Source organism: Cibotium barometz, chromosome 14, assembly GCF_041138505.1.
Source record: "Cibotium barometz isolate CiBa-2024 chromosome 14, ASM4113850v1, whole genome shotgun sequence".
In the NCBI taxonomy this organism is placed as follows: domain Eukaryota; kingdom Viridiplantae; phylum Streptophyta; class Polypodiopsida; order Cyatheales; family Cibotiaceae; genus Cibotium; species Cibotium barometz.
Genome location: NC_141059.1, coordinates 10,247,220 through 10,259,614, shown reverse-complemented (window position 1 = coordinate 10,259,614; position 12,395 = coordinate 10,247,220). Strand labels below are relative to the sequence as shown.

The 12,395-nt window shown below is 40.5% G+C and overlaps 1 protein-coding gene across 2 annotated transcripts in view; it reads right to left on the bottom strand.

Moving 5' to 3' along the window:
• LOC147631655 (uncharacterized) overlaps nt 1-3,989 on the bottom strand; it is a 98,311-nt gene extending 94,322 nt beyond the window's left edge. For both annotated transcript variants that reach the window (XM_086807864.1, XM_086807865.1), the window contains exons 1-2: nt 3,240-3,989; nt 2,968-3,130 (exon numbers count right to left, since the gene is read on the bottom strand). In XM_086807864.1, the coding sequence (XP_086663990.1) occupies nt 2,968-3,130; nt 3,240-3,972 (896 nt within the window). In that variant the 5' untranslated portion in view covers nt 3,973-3,989. The remainder of the gene's footprint in view (nt 1-2,967; nt 3,131-3,239) is intronic.
• Between the last annotated feature and the right edge of the window lie 8,406 nt (nt 3,990-12,395).

Genomic DNA, 12,395 nt, shown 5'->3' with positions numbered 1-12,395 from the left:
GGGATTGGATTTCATCGGACCATTTAAACCCTCAGCAAGGAGGATTGATAATAAATACATCCTCGTAGCAACAGACTAGTGCACTAAATGGATGGAGACAAAAGCTCTCAGGGATAATTCAGCTACAGCAGTAGCTGAATTGTCATGACAAGGTTTGGATGTCTAGTGGAGCTGGTAAGTGATCAAGGAGGACACTTCATCAATGAAGTCATTCAACTAACTCAGCAGCATATGATCATGCACAAGAAATCAACTGTCTACTATCTGCAAGCAAATGGTCAGGCAGAATCAATAGATCATGTGCTAAAGCGGATCCTCCAAAAGACAGTCAATCAGAACAGAACAGACTGGGATGAAAAGCTGCATTCCGCACTCAAGGCGTTCCGCACAGCACACAAGGTAAGCACAGGGTTCACTCCATTCTCTTTAGTCTATGGTTTAGAGACAGTAGTTCCGATGGAATATGTTGTCCCCAGCCTCAGAATAGCCCTAACTGAAAGGCTCAATCCATAAGAATTAGTCAACCAACAGATGCAGCATCTCATGCAACTGGAAGAAAGCAGACTACACATTGCATGGATGGCAGACATCACTCAAAAAAGAAGAAAGCAATGGGTAGACATGAACAGCAAACATGAGATCTTTAAGGAAGGAGACAAAGTACTATTATTAAATTCAAAGCTCAGACCACACCCAGGTAAGCTCAAAATCCGCTACATGGGTCCCTATCAGATAGCAGAACTATTAAGCTCAGGCACATTCAGACTGCAGACATTAAGTGGTGTTATACTCTCCCAGTCTGTAAACGGATTCCGACTCAGGCCCTACAAAGAAGGAAATGACAAAGGCCAGCAAACAACAAGTCAGGCGGACACAGAGGTAGAAACAACAGAACAATGCACGGATCCCCATCTACACATCGCAACCAGATGAAGACACATGTGGAGCACTCCAACCAACAACATCAAACAAAGAGAAAATGCATGATGATGAGAAGGGGTGTAAATGTGCATGCATAACAATGCAAACACATGTGGGAATCATGATATTTTTAGGCGGTTACCTCGCTTTTGGGAAAATAATCATGGAAAGGGGTAAGAGCCTCGAAATTGCAACCCTAATCAAGAAACCTACAACCGCCGAATCCCACACAAGCTACCCTCACTCTCGTGGAATTATTCGCACCTCGCACTCTCGCTATCTCCTGTCTTTCCTCCTCCTTGCAAACCCCAGCAAATCAAAATCAGCCATCGCTAGCAGCTAACCCCTACTACACCATGTTAGACCCTCTGCTCAACAAGAGTGGCTACAGAAGATCGAACTGTACGGCTTCGCAGCAGTGAACTGGACAAATCTGCAGGAAAACCTAGAAGCAAAGGTGCAGCTAGCACATCTAGCAAAGAACAACACAATGAAGATGAAAGGGCAGAAGGTAGTGCTAGTAACACCAGAGAATATTGCCAAAGCATACAACCTTCCTGCTACTGAAGGCATCGCCAACGCCGACTCTTATGATGCTGACATCGAGGAAGAGCTCTCCAAAGTCAGCAAGGGGTACTCTGTCTCTACCTGCTCGCAAATAGGCAAAGGCAATCAAATTTTATCTGAACATGATCTATTTGCTCGCCAAGGACACTAGCATCAGTAAAACCAACTACAAGCTATTGACAAAAGGTGAATTGGGCAGCGGTGGTAACCAAGAACATGCAGCAGCAAGCTCAGAAGCTTACACTATCAGGATATCACACAAAGATGGCAAGTCACTTAAGAGCTTTGGCACAGCTAGGTAATTTGGAGAATGATAACTCAACTGAGAAATAAGAGAGATTAGAAAAGCAGCAAGAAGAGGAAGCAACCAGGAAGAGACAAGAGGAAGAGTCCAAGAGGCAAAAGCAACAAAAGCTTGCAGATCGGGCAAAGAGAAAACGCCTTGAAGCCGAATCTGCTAAACGTGAAGAGGCTCGTATTAGAAAGGAGACAAAGAAGGAACTAGAGGAGGCAAACAAGTGCAAAGCGGAAGCAGCAAAGAAGGCTTAGGAAGCAGCCTCCAGCAAAATAGGTCCTCACAAAAGAAAGTTTGATTGGTCTCAGCTTATCACCACTCTCAAAGTAAAAAAGCAGGAGGCCCAAGCAAACAAAGAACAACAGGTGCAACAGAAGCAGCAACTCGAAGACAGGCAAAAAGATGATCATAAGAGCATTATCCCCTGTCAGAGAAGAATCAACAGAAGAGACAACACAGGAGGAAATCCAACAATCACCACCACCATCAAAATTGAGTGGTAGGCTGAACAGAATGACGCAAAAATTTGATCCAGCCACTCATAATATTCTCATAGCATTGGAAAACATAGCAAATTGTGTGATGGACAAGCTAGAGAATGAAGACAAAATTGCCAGGGTAGATCAAATAGAAGAACAAGTCCAGCAGCTCTCAGCTCAGGTCCAGCAACACCATAACACTAATTACAAACTGATAACGTACACCTGGACTCACAAGCCACTTTATGGACTTCATAAGAAAGTCACTTTGGCCCTTTGGGTTCACATAACGACATGGTGGTTTTGGCAAGGTAAAAGGGATAATCATAATGTGAGAGGTTTGGGAATGCGTATGATGAATTTCTTATTATTTGGTTCCGTAATTTGGTGAAGGAAAATCTTGGGCAGCCCTCCTATGCTTTAGCCACCCCAACTTGCTCAATTGCTAAAATGTTAGGCTTCCGTGTATAGAATAGAGTGGTGAATTACAAGTACGCTAATGTTTGCAAATTAGAACCTTGGAGTTTCAAGCTGGAAATCCAAAACATTGAAATCAAGCCACACCATGACATGGCACGATGGTATGCCACATCAAACATCTAAGTAAAGGTGTTATGCTGATTTCAGAATCTTAGCATGATACAAAATCCTAAATGCACCACTTATCCATTACAACCACAGTAGCATTATTTCACTAGCACTTACCCATTGTAGCCAAGTTCTGCCGCAGTTATTGCAGCACGCTTAGCTCTACGACCCTTGGTTGATAGAAAAACAAGCAACCTGCTCCTGTCAAGACTCCTGGCAGAAGGGAAGCGACTTGCACGTTCGGCTTCTGGAAGTTGAAAAAAGGTCCTTATTTCGGCTTCTGCAAAGCCATTCATAGCAATATGGCAGTGGGCAAGATGATAATGTATGGAACTTTCACAGCCCCAAACAAGGGGGAGAAAAGACATGAGTATTTCTTGGAGGCTGACCTGGTATGTTGATAGAGTTCTTGAGAGGGGAGGGGTTGTTAAAAGCTTCTGGGAAACGGACATCGATGAGGAGGTGAGCGGTACAATGTGAATCCACAAGCTTCTTCAAGGCGAGGGGGCTGAGGGTGGAGGTAAGGGGAGGGTCGCATGGTCTGAAGGGGGCGGTGTTGATACGGGGAACCTGCTTGTGTCTGCGCTTGGCTAAAACACTGCGAAGCTGCCGGACTCCCCAGGCCAAGAGGGCAATCTGAAGGAGGACAGTGAGAGATCCGCCTACGTTGTGAACACGGAGGCGGCCTCGGTCAGGCACCCTTTGACCTAATTCCCGTGCAGGAACCTCCCTCCCCCTCGTCAGCAGCACCTGTTCTGCTAGCCTCTCCTCCTCTCTCAACTCCAAGGAGAAGTCGCCGCCGACCCCTGGCTGCCTGGCCGCCTCGTCTGAATCGAAAATCCGCAGAGAACTGCCAGCCCTGGTGTCGAAACTCAGAAGGGAACTGGGCTCTCTTTCGCCTGGCCCTTCCAGCCCCATTGCCTGCTCCTCCTTCTCTTTCTCTGCATCCCACACCAGTGCATCCATGGCCTCCAACTGACTACTGAGAGGTGATGCAGTCTGCTTCTGCTCAAACTGAACCACATTTTTGGTTGTGGGCTTCCCTCCTCCAGCTTCCTCGTCGAGACTATCTTCGCTGTTATCCATACTAACGAGACTGGCCTCCAGCTTCCTCGATACCATCGTTGCTGCTATCCATACTAACGAGAATAACTGGGCGCACACAAACTTGAAGCAAAATAAGCAACCACTAATTTCTCTTGCCACGTGGCTGTAGGCCTTTGATAGATCCGTATCTGAAGGTGGTTTTGTCGACGTGGATGTTGTTTCGTTGCTTCTTTTTCCGTCTTCTACGTTGTTACGTTCTTCTCTCTTTCTCAATGCGGTCTTCCTGCACAACTGTCTGTTCTGGCTAGACATGGAGGCTCCTTTGTCGCATGGTGGTCATGTGCTCACCATTTCCTTGGCCATGCTGGTGTCATTCTTCTAGTGGGTCGTCGACGCATTGTTCCTGCAGAGCCGTCTGCTGATTCTCATTGTCTTTATCTGCAGATTTCCCTCTCTTGCTCTGCACGCCATCCTTTTCTCCCACCTGCCTCGTGCGCCTTCTACAGTTGTCCGGTCATTGGCGACATGTCGTCAGTATGCTTGTTTCTTTGGTTCGCTACTTTTTTGTTGTTTCACTCCGTTGTCGCAGGCACAACGGTTCTACAAGGTGGATGTATCCAGACGTGTCTCCTCGTCCCTGTCCTTCTGGATCTCCGGTGATTTTTGTAGACATGGCTCTGCTCGTGCTTTTCCTTCTAGAGGTAAATGCCATGCGCTATCATGGACAATTGCAGTTGTGCATGTGACTGTCCATTCACAATCTGTAGATATATATTTATTTGCCAACTAATTCTGGGTTATTTTTTCGTTGAAATCTCATGCACTATCGATAATCCTATTTCATGGTTTGTCATGGTGGATCAAAAAACATGAATTTCAATAGCTTCACAATCCTCAGAGTACATCCATTTGTTTGCTTATTTATGCGATGAAATTTTATCTGTATTTAATGCATTGTCGCTAATAATATCCATAGGTACTTTCTTCTTAAGTTCTTCAGAAATTGTCAACGACAAAGCGAAGAAACAACAATCAGATCCCTCTGTGAGCAAGTGCCCCAAGTTTCCTCCTCCTTCAAAAACAAAGTTCATGAATTGAGGTTTCAATCACCATAGGGGTTGGGAATGACGACATAGATGTCTCAAACTGGGAACCTCTTGAAGAGTTTGTACGCATGGAGTGCATCAAAGGGATGTTTGCACTCGAGAAAGGGGAAACACTAAATCACCTTCACTTCCAAATGGTGGTTTTAGTGATGGCACCTTCTTTGATAAGTGTCGCCAAGCTCATTAAAAGATATATGCAATGGAATTTAATGAAGCCACAAGGGGGATTAGTGATGTGCAAAGGACTGCATCAAGTGCGCATGCACACTTTCTAAGGTATGCTAGGGTATTGCATGAAAGATCTACACAAAAATCATTTTAAATTCATCTGTCACAATGTGTCATGTGAAGAAATAACACGTGGGCAAGAACTCTATGCTCTGTATAGTCAGGCTGACCTCAAGAACAAGGAATGCTTGTCACCAATTAATCTGTTTGAGAGAGCCTATGTTTTCATGGAAAATTATATTTCGAACAAGATAGGTGCCATAGTGGAGAACACTCTCCTTCGAATGGTGCAAACTGGGAAATATTATCCAAATGCGTCATGGATAATACCTACAATAGGCAATGGGATGGATCTCCAAATGCATCGTGGATAATACCTAGAATAGGCAATGGGATGGATAGACAAAAAGCAGCTGCCATAAAAACTCCACATCTGACGCAGTGCATTAATATAGAGACAATCTTTTACATGGACACGTCAAGAAGAAGATACTTTTTCGCAGATAATAGAGAAGAGAACAATCCAATAAATGATCATAAAAATGAAGAGCGGGAAGAAGGAAGCAGTCGGTAGAATCCGATTGTGGTGGATGTCAAGGAAAAAAATGAAGAAGAGGACTTTAGCAATAGATACTTATCTGTCCAACGAAAAAATAATAGCAAGGTTCAAAGAAGCAATCTTTAGTGGCGAGGACTTCGTTCCTCTGTCACCTAATACTCTCGGCCTCCCAAGAGAAGATGATTGTTTTGTGTAGACTTACAGTTTGCAAAGTTGCTTGTGATGTAAAAAGCAAAGTTGAGCTTCTCTTGGATTTCATTTGCATGTTTATGTCCGTCACTAGCTTTTCCTTTGAGTCTACTCCAGGATGTTTACTTTTATGGCTATCTGTGCATGTAATGTTTGTTGGTGAAAGTGAAATAGAAAAACTTTAGTAACCTTGATATAAGTGACCTTAATTCTAAATTGTATGCTATGCATTCCTCAAATTTGTAGGTTGGTGACCTTAATTCTAAAGCGTATGTTGGTTTGATATTTCCTCAAATTTGTATGGTGACCTTCATTGTAAAGTGTATGTTGGTTTGATATTTCTAAATGTATACTTCCACTTTAATGTATTTAATAATTAATGACACATTAGTGGCATTAATTAATATGTACACAAAAAAGTTCTTAATATGCACACAAAAAATTGTACATAAAAACAGTTCTTAATATGCACACGAAAAAGTGTACATAAAAAAATAGCTCTTAATATATACATAAAAAAAGTGTACATAAAAAAAGTTCTTAATATGCACACAAAAAAGTCTCGGGGGGTGCACTATATGGAAGCCCCTCCTACAACGTGCGTTCAAGGGGTATTTAAAAAACCCCTTATCTGTGAATTTTGAGCTAATAAAACTACCCCTTTTTCTTTATAGACTTACGGGTTTTTTTCCAAAGTACAATTAAAATACCCCTCTTGTAATTGTATTTCTGTAAATTTACCCAATATTTTGGATTAAAAAAACCCCACCTAATGATCGCACGTGGTAGACTTACATTTTTTGAGGTGCACCCCCCGAGAAAAAAGTGTACATTAAAAAGGTTCTTAATATGTACATAAAAAAGTTATTATTATGCACACGAAAAAGTTAAAGTTCTTAATATGCACACAATAAAGTTCTTAATATGCACACAAAAAAGTTCTTAATATGCATACAAAAGAGTTCTTAATATGCACACAAAAAAGCTCCTAATATACACACAAAAAAGTTCTTAATATGTACACAAAAAAGTTCTTAATTGTAAAGTGTATGTTGCTTTGATATTTCAAAATGTATACTTGAAAAATAGGCCACCAAAATCTTTTTTTCTTTGGCATTAATTAAATGAACACCCCATTTTCTATGGCCTCCATGGTTTTGCTGTGAGTTGCTAAGCTTTAAATCTCAACAATTTCGATCGCTTTTTTTGGAGAGTAGGGATTTCTGGGATTTTTCTAGTGCGTGCTCATGGTTACAAAATAGGCTGGCTCGTGCTACTTATATCACTCCTCCTTGCTTCCTCTACTAAATCGTGTCGAGGATAACCATTTCACAAGCGAGAGGGAACGAGTGAGAGCGCATTCCAAGCGGAGGGGCAACAAATTTGTAATAAACATGAAGATGTTGAGATGTCAAGCTCAACATGAGCTGACACTCACGAGGCACCTGCATGACCGTTTGACATTTACATCACTGGCGCATTCGGTAGATGGCACCGACATATCTTTGCCAGAGGTTCTACAGCTGGACTACATTAGGGGAATTTTGGACTCAACTTTGGGCCCTCTAAGAAGTGCCAACTAAGCTTAGAGAGAGAGAATCCAAAAAGCCTAAAAAATAAGGTGAAATTGATTTTGGCATATTTTTTCTTGGCATTTTCTTGAGATATAGAAGATATATTTCTATTCTTAAATGTACATAAAAATGATAGACATTAGGAAAAAGGGGAGCTCATTTTGGGGCCTTTTAGGATTTGGATAAAATGTCTCTCAACCAATCAGGAGAAGGCCAACGTAACGTAGAAAACCCACAAAAAAAGAGTGAAAAATAGAAAATAGAACAGTACTTTATGGTGGCAGAAGCGCGCGAGTTGAATAGGGAGATTTGTTTTTGATTCTCTTCTCCAGCATGTCTCTATCATGAGATTTTAGTCCATCTTTGAGTGTAAGAGTCTGTTTGAAACTTCCCGCTCACGACAATCCAATTTCCTTTGTTCTCAGACTTTGGAGGGACTATTCCATCTTCGACAAGCATCCCTCCTTGCCATAGCTTTGTTGTAATTTGCTCTCTTCAACATTTCACCTATTGTGGATATCTTTTTATTCTTTCTTTTAAGTCGATCTGCATTACTTAGAATGTTAGATTAATTGAAATCTAATATCATACTATCTTTCTTTTGTGTTGGTTTCTATTAGGGGTGTGTTAGATTCGGAGCCTGAGATGGCACCCAGAAACAATGGACGCGGCATTAGAAAACATTCGGTGGGTTTAGATGGTGAAGACTCTGTTGATGTACGAAACATATCTTTGCCAAGGCCTATCACACACAGATTTCAAGCATAGAGGTTTCCAATATTGTAACAGCAAATGCTAGTTGGAAAATGTTCAAGGTGGGAAAAGGAGCTTGGGTACTAATGCAACCCAAGAGGATCAGGAAGAAGAGCAAAAAGCAACAGTCAACGAGTACTTTCCTGACATTCTGGAAAGGCAGAGTAAAAGGTTTTAGAGTGAAAGAAGATAGAAGATGCGTAAAAGAGATTCTGGTGCAGCATGTTTATATGCATCGAGAACTTCAATTGCGAGAATATCCAGCTTATCTTCCACATCATAGACCAAATTGTAAACACATAATATAACTTAAATTATTTTCAAGGCACAATTGTTTCTCCCTTTATAACTAAGATGATCATTCTGAATGTTTCAGATCTATATCCTTCATCATACAAGGAGTGGCAACCAGTGGAATGAATTTTAGGATTCTTCAATGTCGTACATGGCGCGGTAGGAGAGCTACAGTACAAAAGTAGATCTGTAAGAGACTTGGCTAAAGCGGGTATTTTTTTCTATGATCACTTCTACCAGCTATTGGACCATGCTCATTCTTATGGCATATTGCAAAGGCAAGATTTTTTGGAATGGAATATAATAGACTGGCCTATTCCCGATGGAAGTATAATAGAGGCATATAGAGCCAAACTATATGAAGAAGTGCAGCATTCATTGAAACCTAATATTACAACAAGAATAGTCAAAATCACAGCTTTTATGCCTGTCAATATTTTCATAGATATTTTTCAAGAATATTCAATCAGAGTTTGTAAGACTATGTTTTCTTTTAAACAAAAGGCTGTGATGACATTCCAAAATTTTTGGATGATGGTTGGGATAAAATTATGGCCAACACTGTGTATTGTGAGGTTGTCCATGACACAATCAATCTCAAGTACATGTTTGCCTCCCAGAATTTTATTTTCTCATTTTACTATAAACGAAGCAGGATGATAGGTACACAACTTGTACCAATGGAACAAGATGAGAGCTCTTCATATCTAGAAAATGATATTATTGATATAGATGTTGTCGAGAATGGCATTTTAATAGCATCCATCACACTTGGAAGATACTGCACACTCTCTCGATTACAGAATGACATTATAAACGAGACTGAAGGGAGTGTCTGCATGGGATTTTCATTCATTTTAAACGACAAAAAGGTAAACTGAGTTTCCTAAAGTACTCATTCAAGATTGGCAAAATTGTTTTATCAAAATTTTAATTCAAAAAATGTAGACATCTCATTTTCAAACTGTGATTTTGTTTCAGATACTGCAAAGAAGAGAAAGCAAGATACAATGTAGAGATATTGCAAGCAGAACAATTCAGATAGTTCAATCATCTTGAACTCAAGTATAATAGACAATTTATATATACTTTTACCAGACAGTAAAAGCATTATAGAATTCTTAACATTTTCAAACCAAAAAGTGATCCATTGAGAAAAAGTAATTGCATTTATATTTGCATTTACTGTTGTTGTTCTCAAATGTACAGAGGAGGGTATATCTACAGATGTACAAATATGCCTATATTTGGGATTCTAGCTTAGGCTGAGCCTGGCTTTGGTCCAAAGACTCAGATAAAGGCTCCTTGTCGCTATGGCTCTCCCTCAACTTCTCCTTTTGCACCTCAGTTACATCTGAAGACTTCAGTTACATCTGAAGACTTCATATTTCGTGGGAGAGGCTCATCTTCCATTTTCATCTCCTCAGGCACTTTGGAAGGCTGCTCCTGAACTTTCTGGAACCCATCAAGAATGTTATCATTTACATTGAAAGATTTCAAATCATCTTTCTGCTCAGTAATCACTTCTACATCAATATTGGAAGGGGATATTGGCTCGTTTAGAAGTGGAGGAGATCCAGGAATAGGAGAAGCAAGTCGTAGCAACCTCAAAATTATATTGGCTCTGAAACTATAGACGTAGTCAGAGCCAAAACTATCTTCTTGCATCTGCAATAAAGAAAGTATTATTTTCAGAATCTAATTGCATTTATGTTAAAAATTAAAAAATTTGAAGATTGTAAATCTTTTGACTTACAAACTCATGTTGCTTCTCTCCAAAGTAGGAGTCCAACATGTATTTAGCTGTTATAAGTAATCTCCATCCACAAGAATATGGGTCTGTTTGTTGTGGTGTCTGTAAATGAAATTATGAGAATTTAAATAAAGATAAACAGTTCTCTATACACAGAAGATAAAATAAGATTGGTGTTCTTCCACAAACCTGCAATGCAATTGGTTCAATCAGGTTGAGTAAATTTGTATTTGGAGGACATAAGTCCAGGGCATCAAAAAGTCTTTTCAAGACACTAAAATACCAAAGGAAATGTGAGAACTATTCAAGATTCTTTGATATTAGCATTCTCCATACTCCAAAGTTTCATGAGAATACATTAAGGATAAGACTTACAGGCCTAGCTCCTGGTGGGTACCCTGAAGAGAGTTAAATGTATAGCATCTCTTTTGTTCAAGGTCAATGGAAACAAAACTCCAATGAGAGCTACAAAAAGAAGAATAATATAAGGACCAGAAAGATAAAGAAACCAAAAAAGCAAAGTACTGTTAAATCTAAAATCTAGGTGTACTTACTTGGAGTGGTATGGTAGGAAGATGACATCAACTACTTCAAAATTGCAGTAATTGAACCATTTTGCAATGTCTGCATTGCTCTCTGTGTGATCTCTGAGCTTGAAAGAGATTCCTGGATCAGTGATGAAGATCATGTGCATAACCCCAGGATGCAATTTGCTCTTGAACATGCTGCACAAGGAAAGACTCAGAGACTCAGTTTGAGATTGAAGAGGGTTGATACTTTTGTAGAAAGAATAATCTTGGAAAATACTCACTAGAGAGTAGCCAAGATGAGAGTATCTGTCAGGTACGTCTTCCTCTGGGAAAGAGCTTTTATACAGTCTCTAGTGAGCCTGAACTCCAAAACAGCCAAATCAAAATCAGTGGTCTCTAATTTTATTGTAATTTTGGGCCCCAACTCCAGAAGCCTCTCCTGTATCTTCAACTCCTTAACAAGTGTTTCTGACTCTAGGTCCGAAGATGAATCCTTCACTTGTTGTCTCATTAAATCCTCATAGGGCTGACTTCCCTCTGGTCTCATAGTTATGTGTGACCTCTTCTATCTTCACCTCATCCTTAGAGGGCTTCCTGCTTGGTGGTATTAATAAGATGTCTCTCATCTTAATATCATCCCAGTCTTCTACATTCAGAATTTTATCATATCTATACCTTACTCTCACTAATGTGTTGATATCCTTTTTCATTATTGTCACCATGTGTGCATGGGTAGCAACTAGCATGGTATACTAGACGAATTGTATGAGAAAATCTTCTGCTGCCTCCGGTAGGGTGAGAGGGCTGTCCTACTCCACCTGATGAATCCGACACCCCAATAGTCACATACTTGTCTCACGAGTCTCTGGAAAGGAGCCATGGGCATTGCAAAGCCTACAGCCTTTTGTGCCTTCCTGATCTCCTTGAGAACATTGGTTTCCTGATTGATTCTCTTCTTCTGGCTTTTCTGGAGCATGTGCATGGGCTTGCCCTTCTTGGAGGACTTTGACCTCCCCTTTGAAGGACTTTGACCTCCAGCCACACTGCCAAGTTAGGCCCACTTCCCTTTCTCCTTGCAGTTTTCTTTGTTCTTGCCGTCAGAACTGAAAGAGTAATAAGCAAAATGGTTAATTACCTTTAAAGATGACATCCAAGCAAGGTAAGCTTCCACTCATAAATAGGTACAATGATGAGAATTATCATGGAACAGAACATGGAAGAGGAGGACATGAAATTCCTATCTGTCATCAAAATCAAGTAAGATATGGAATAGAGAACACGTCAAAGCAGCTCGAAATTTGCTGTCTCCACGAGAGAGCATGTCAAGGGAAGAGATTTGTTGGAAAATGCGATTTTCGAACATTTGCTAGGAAAATTGCTTCATATCGCGTTTTCCCACTAAAATTCTAGTACTATCTATAGACACATATTATCTCATCTCACGAATTATTCCATGTCATTGCAGAGAGATGTACAATACATGAGTGATCCAAGGTGAAAGAACAGAAAAGC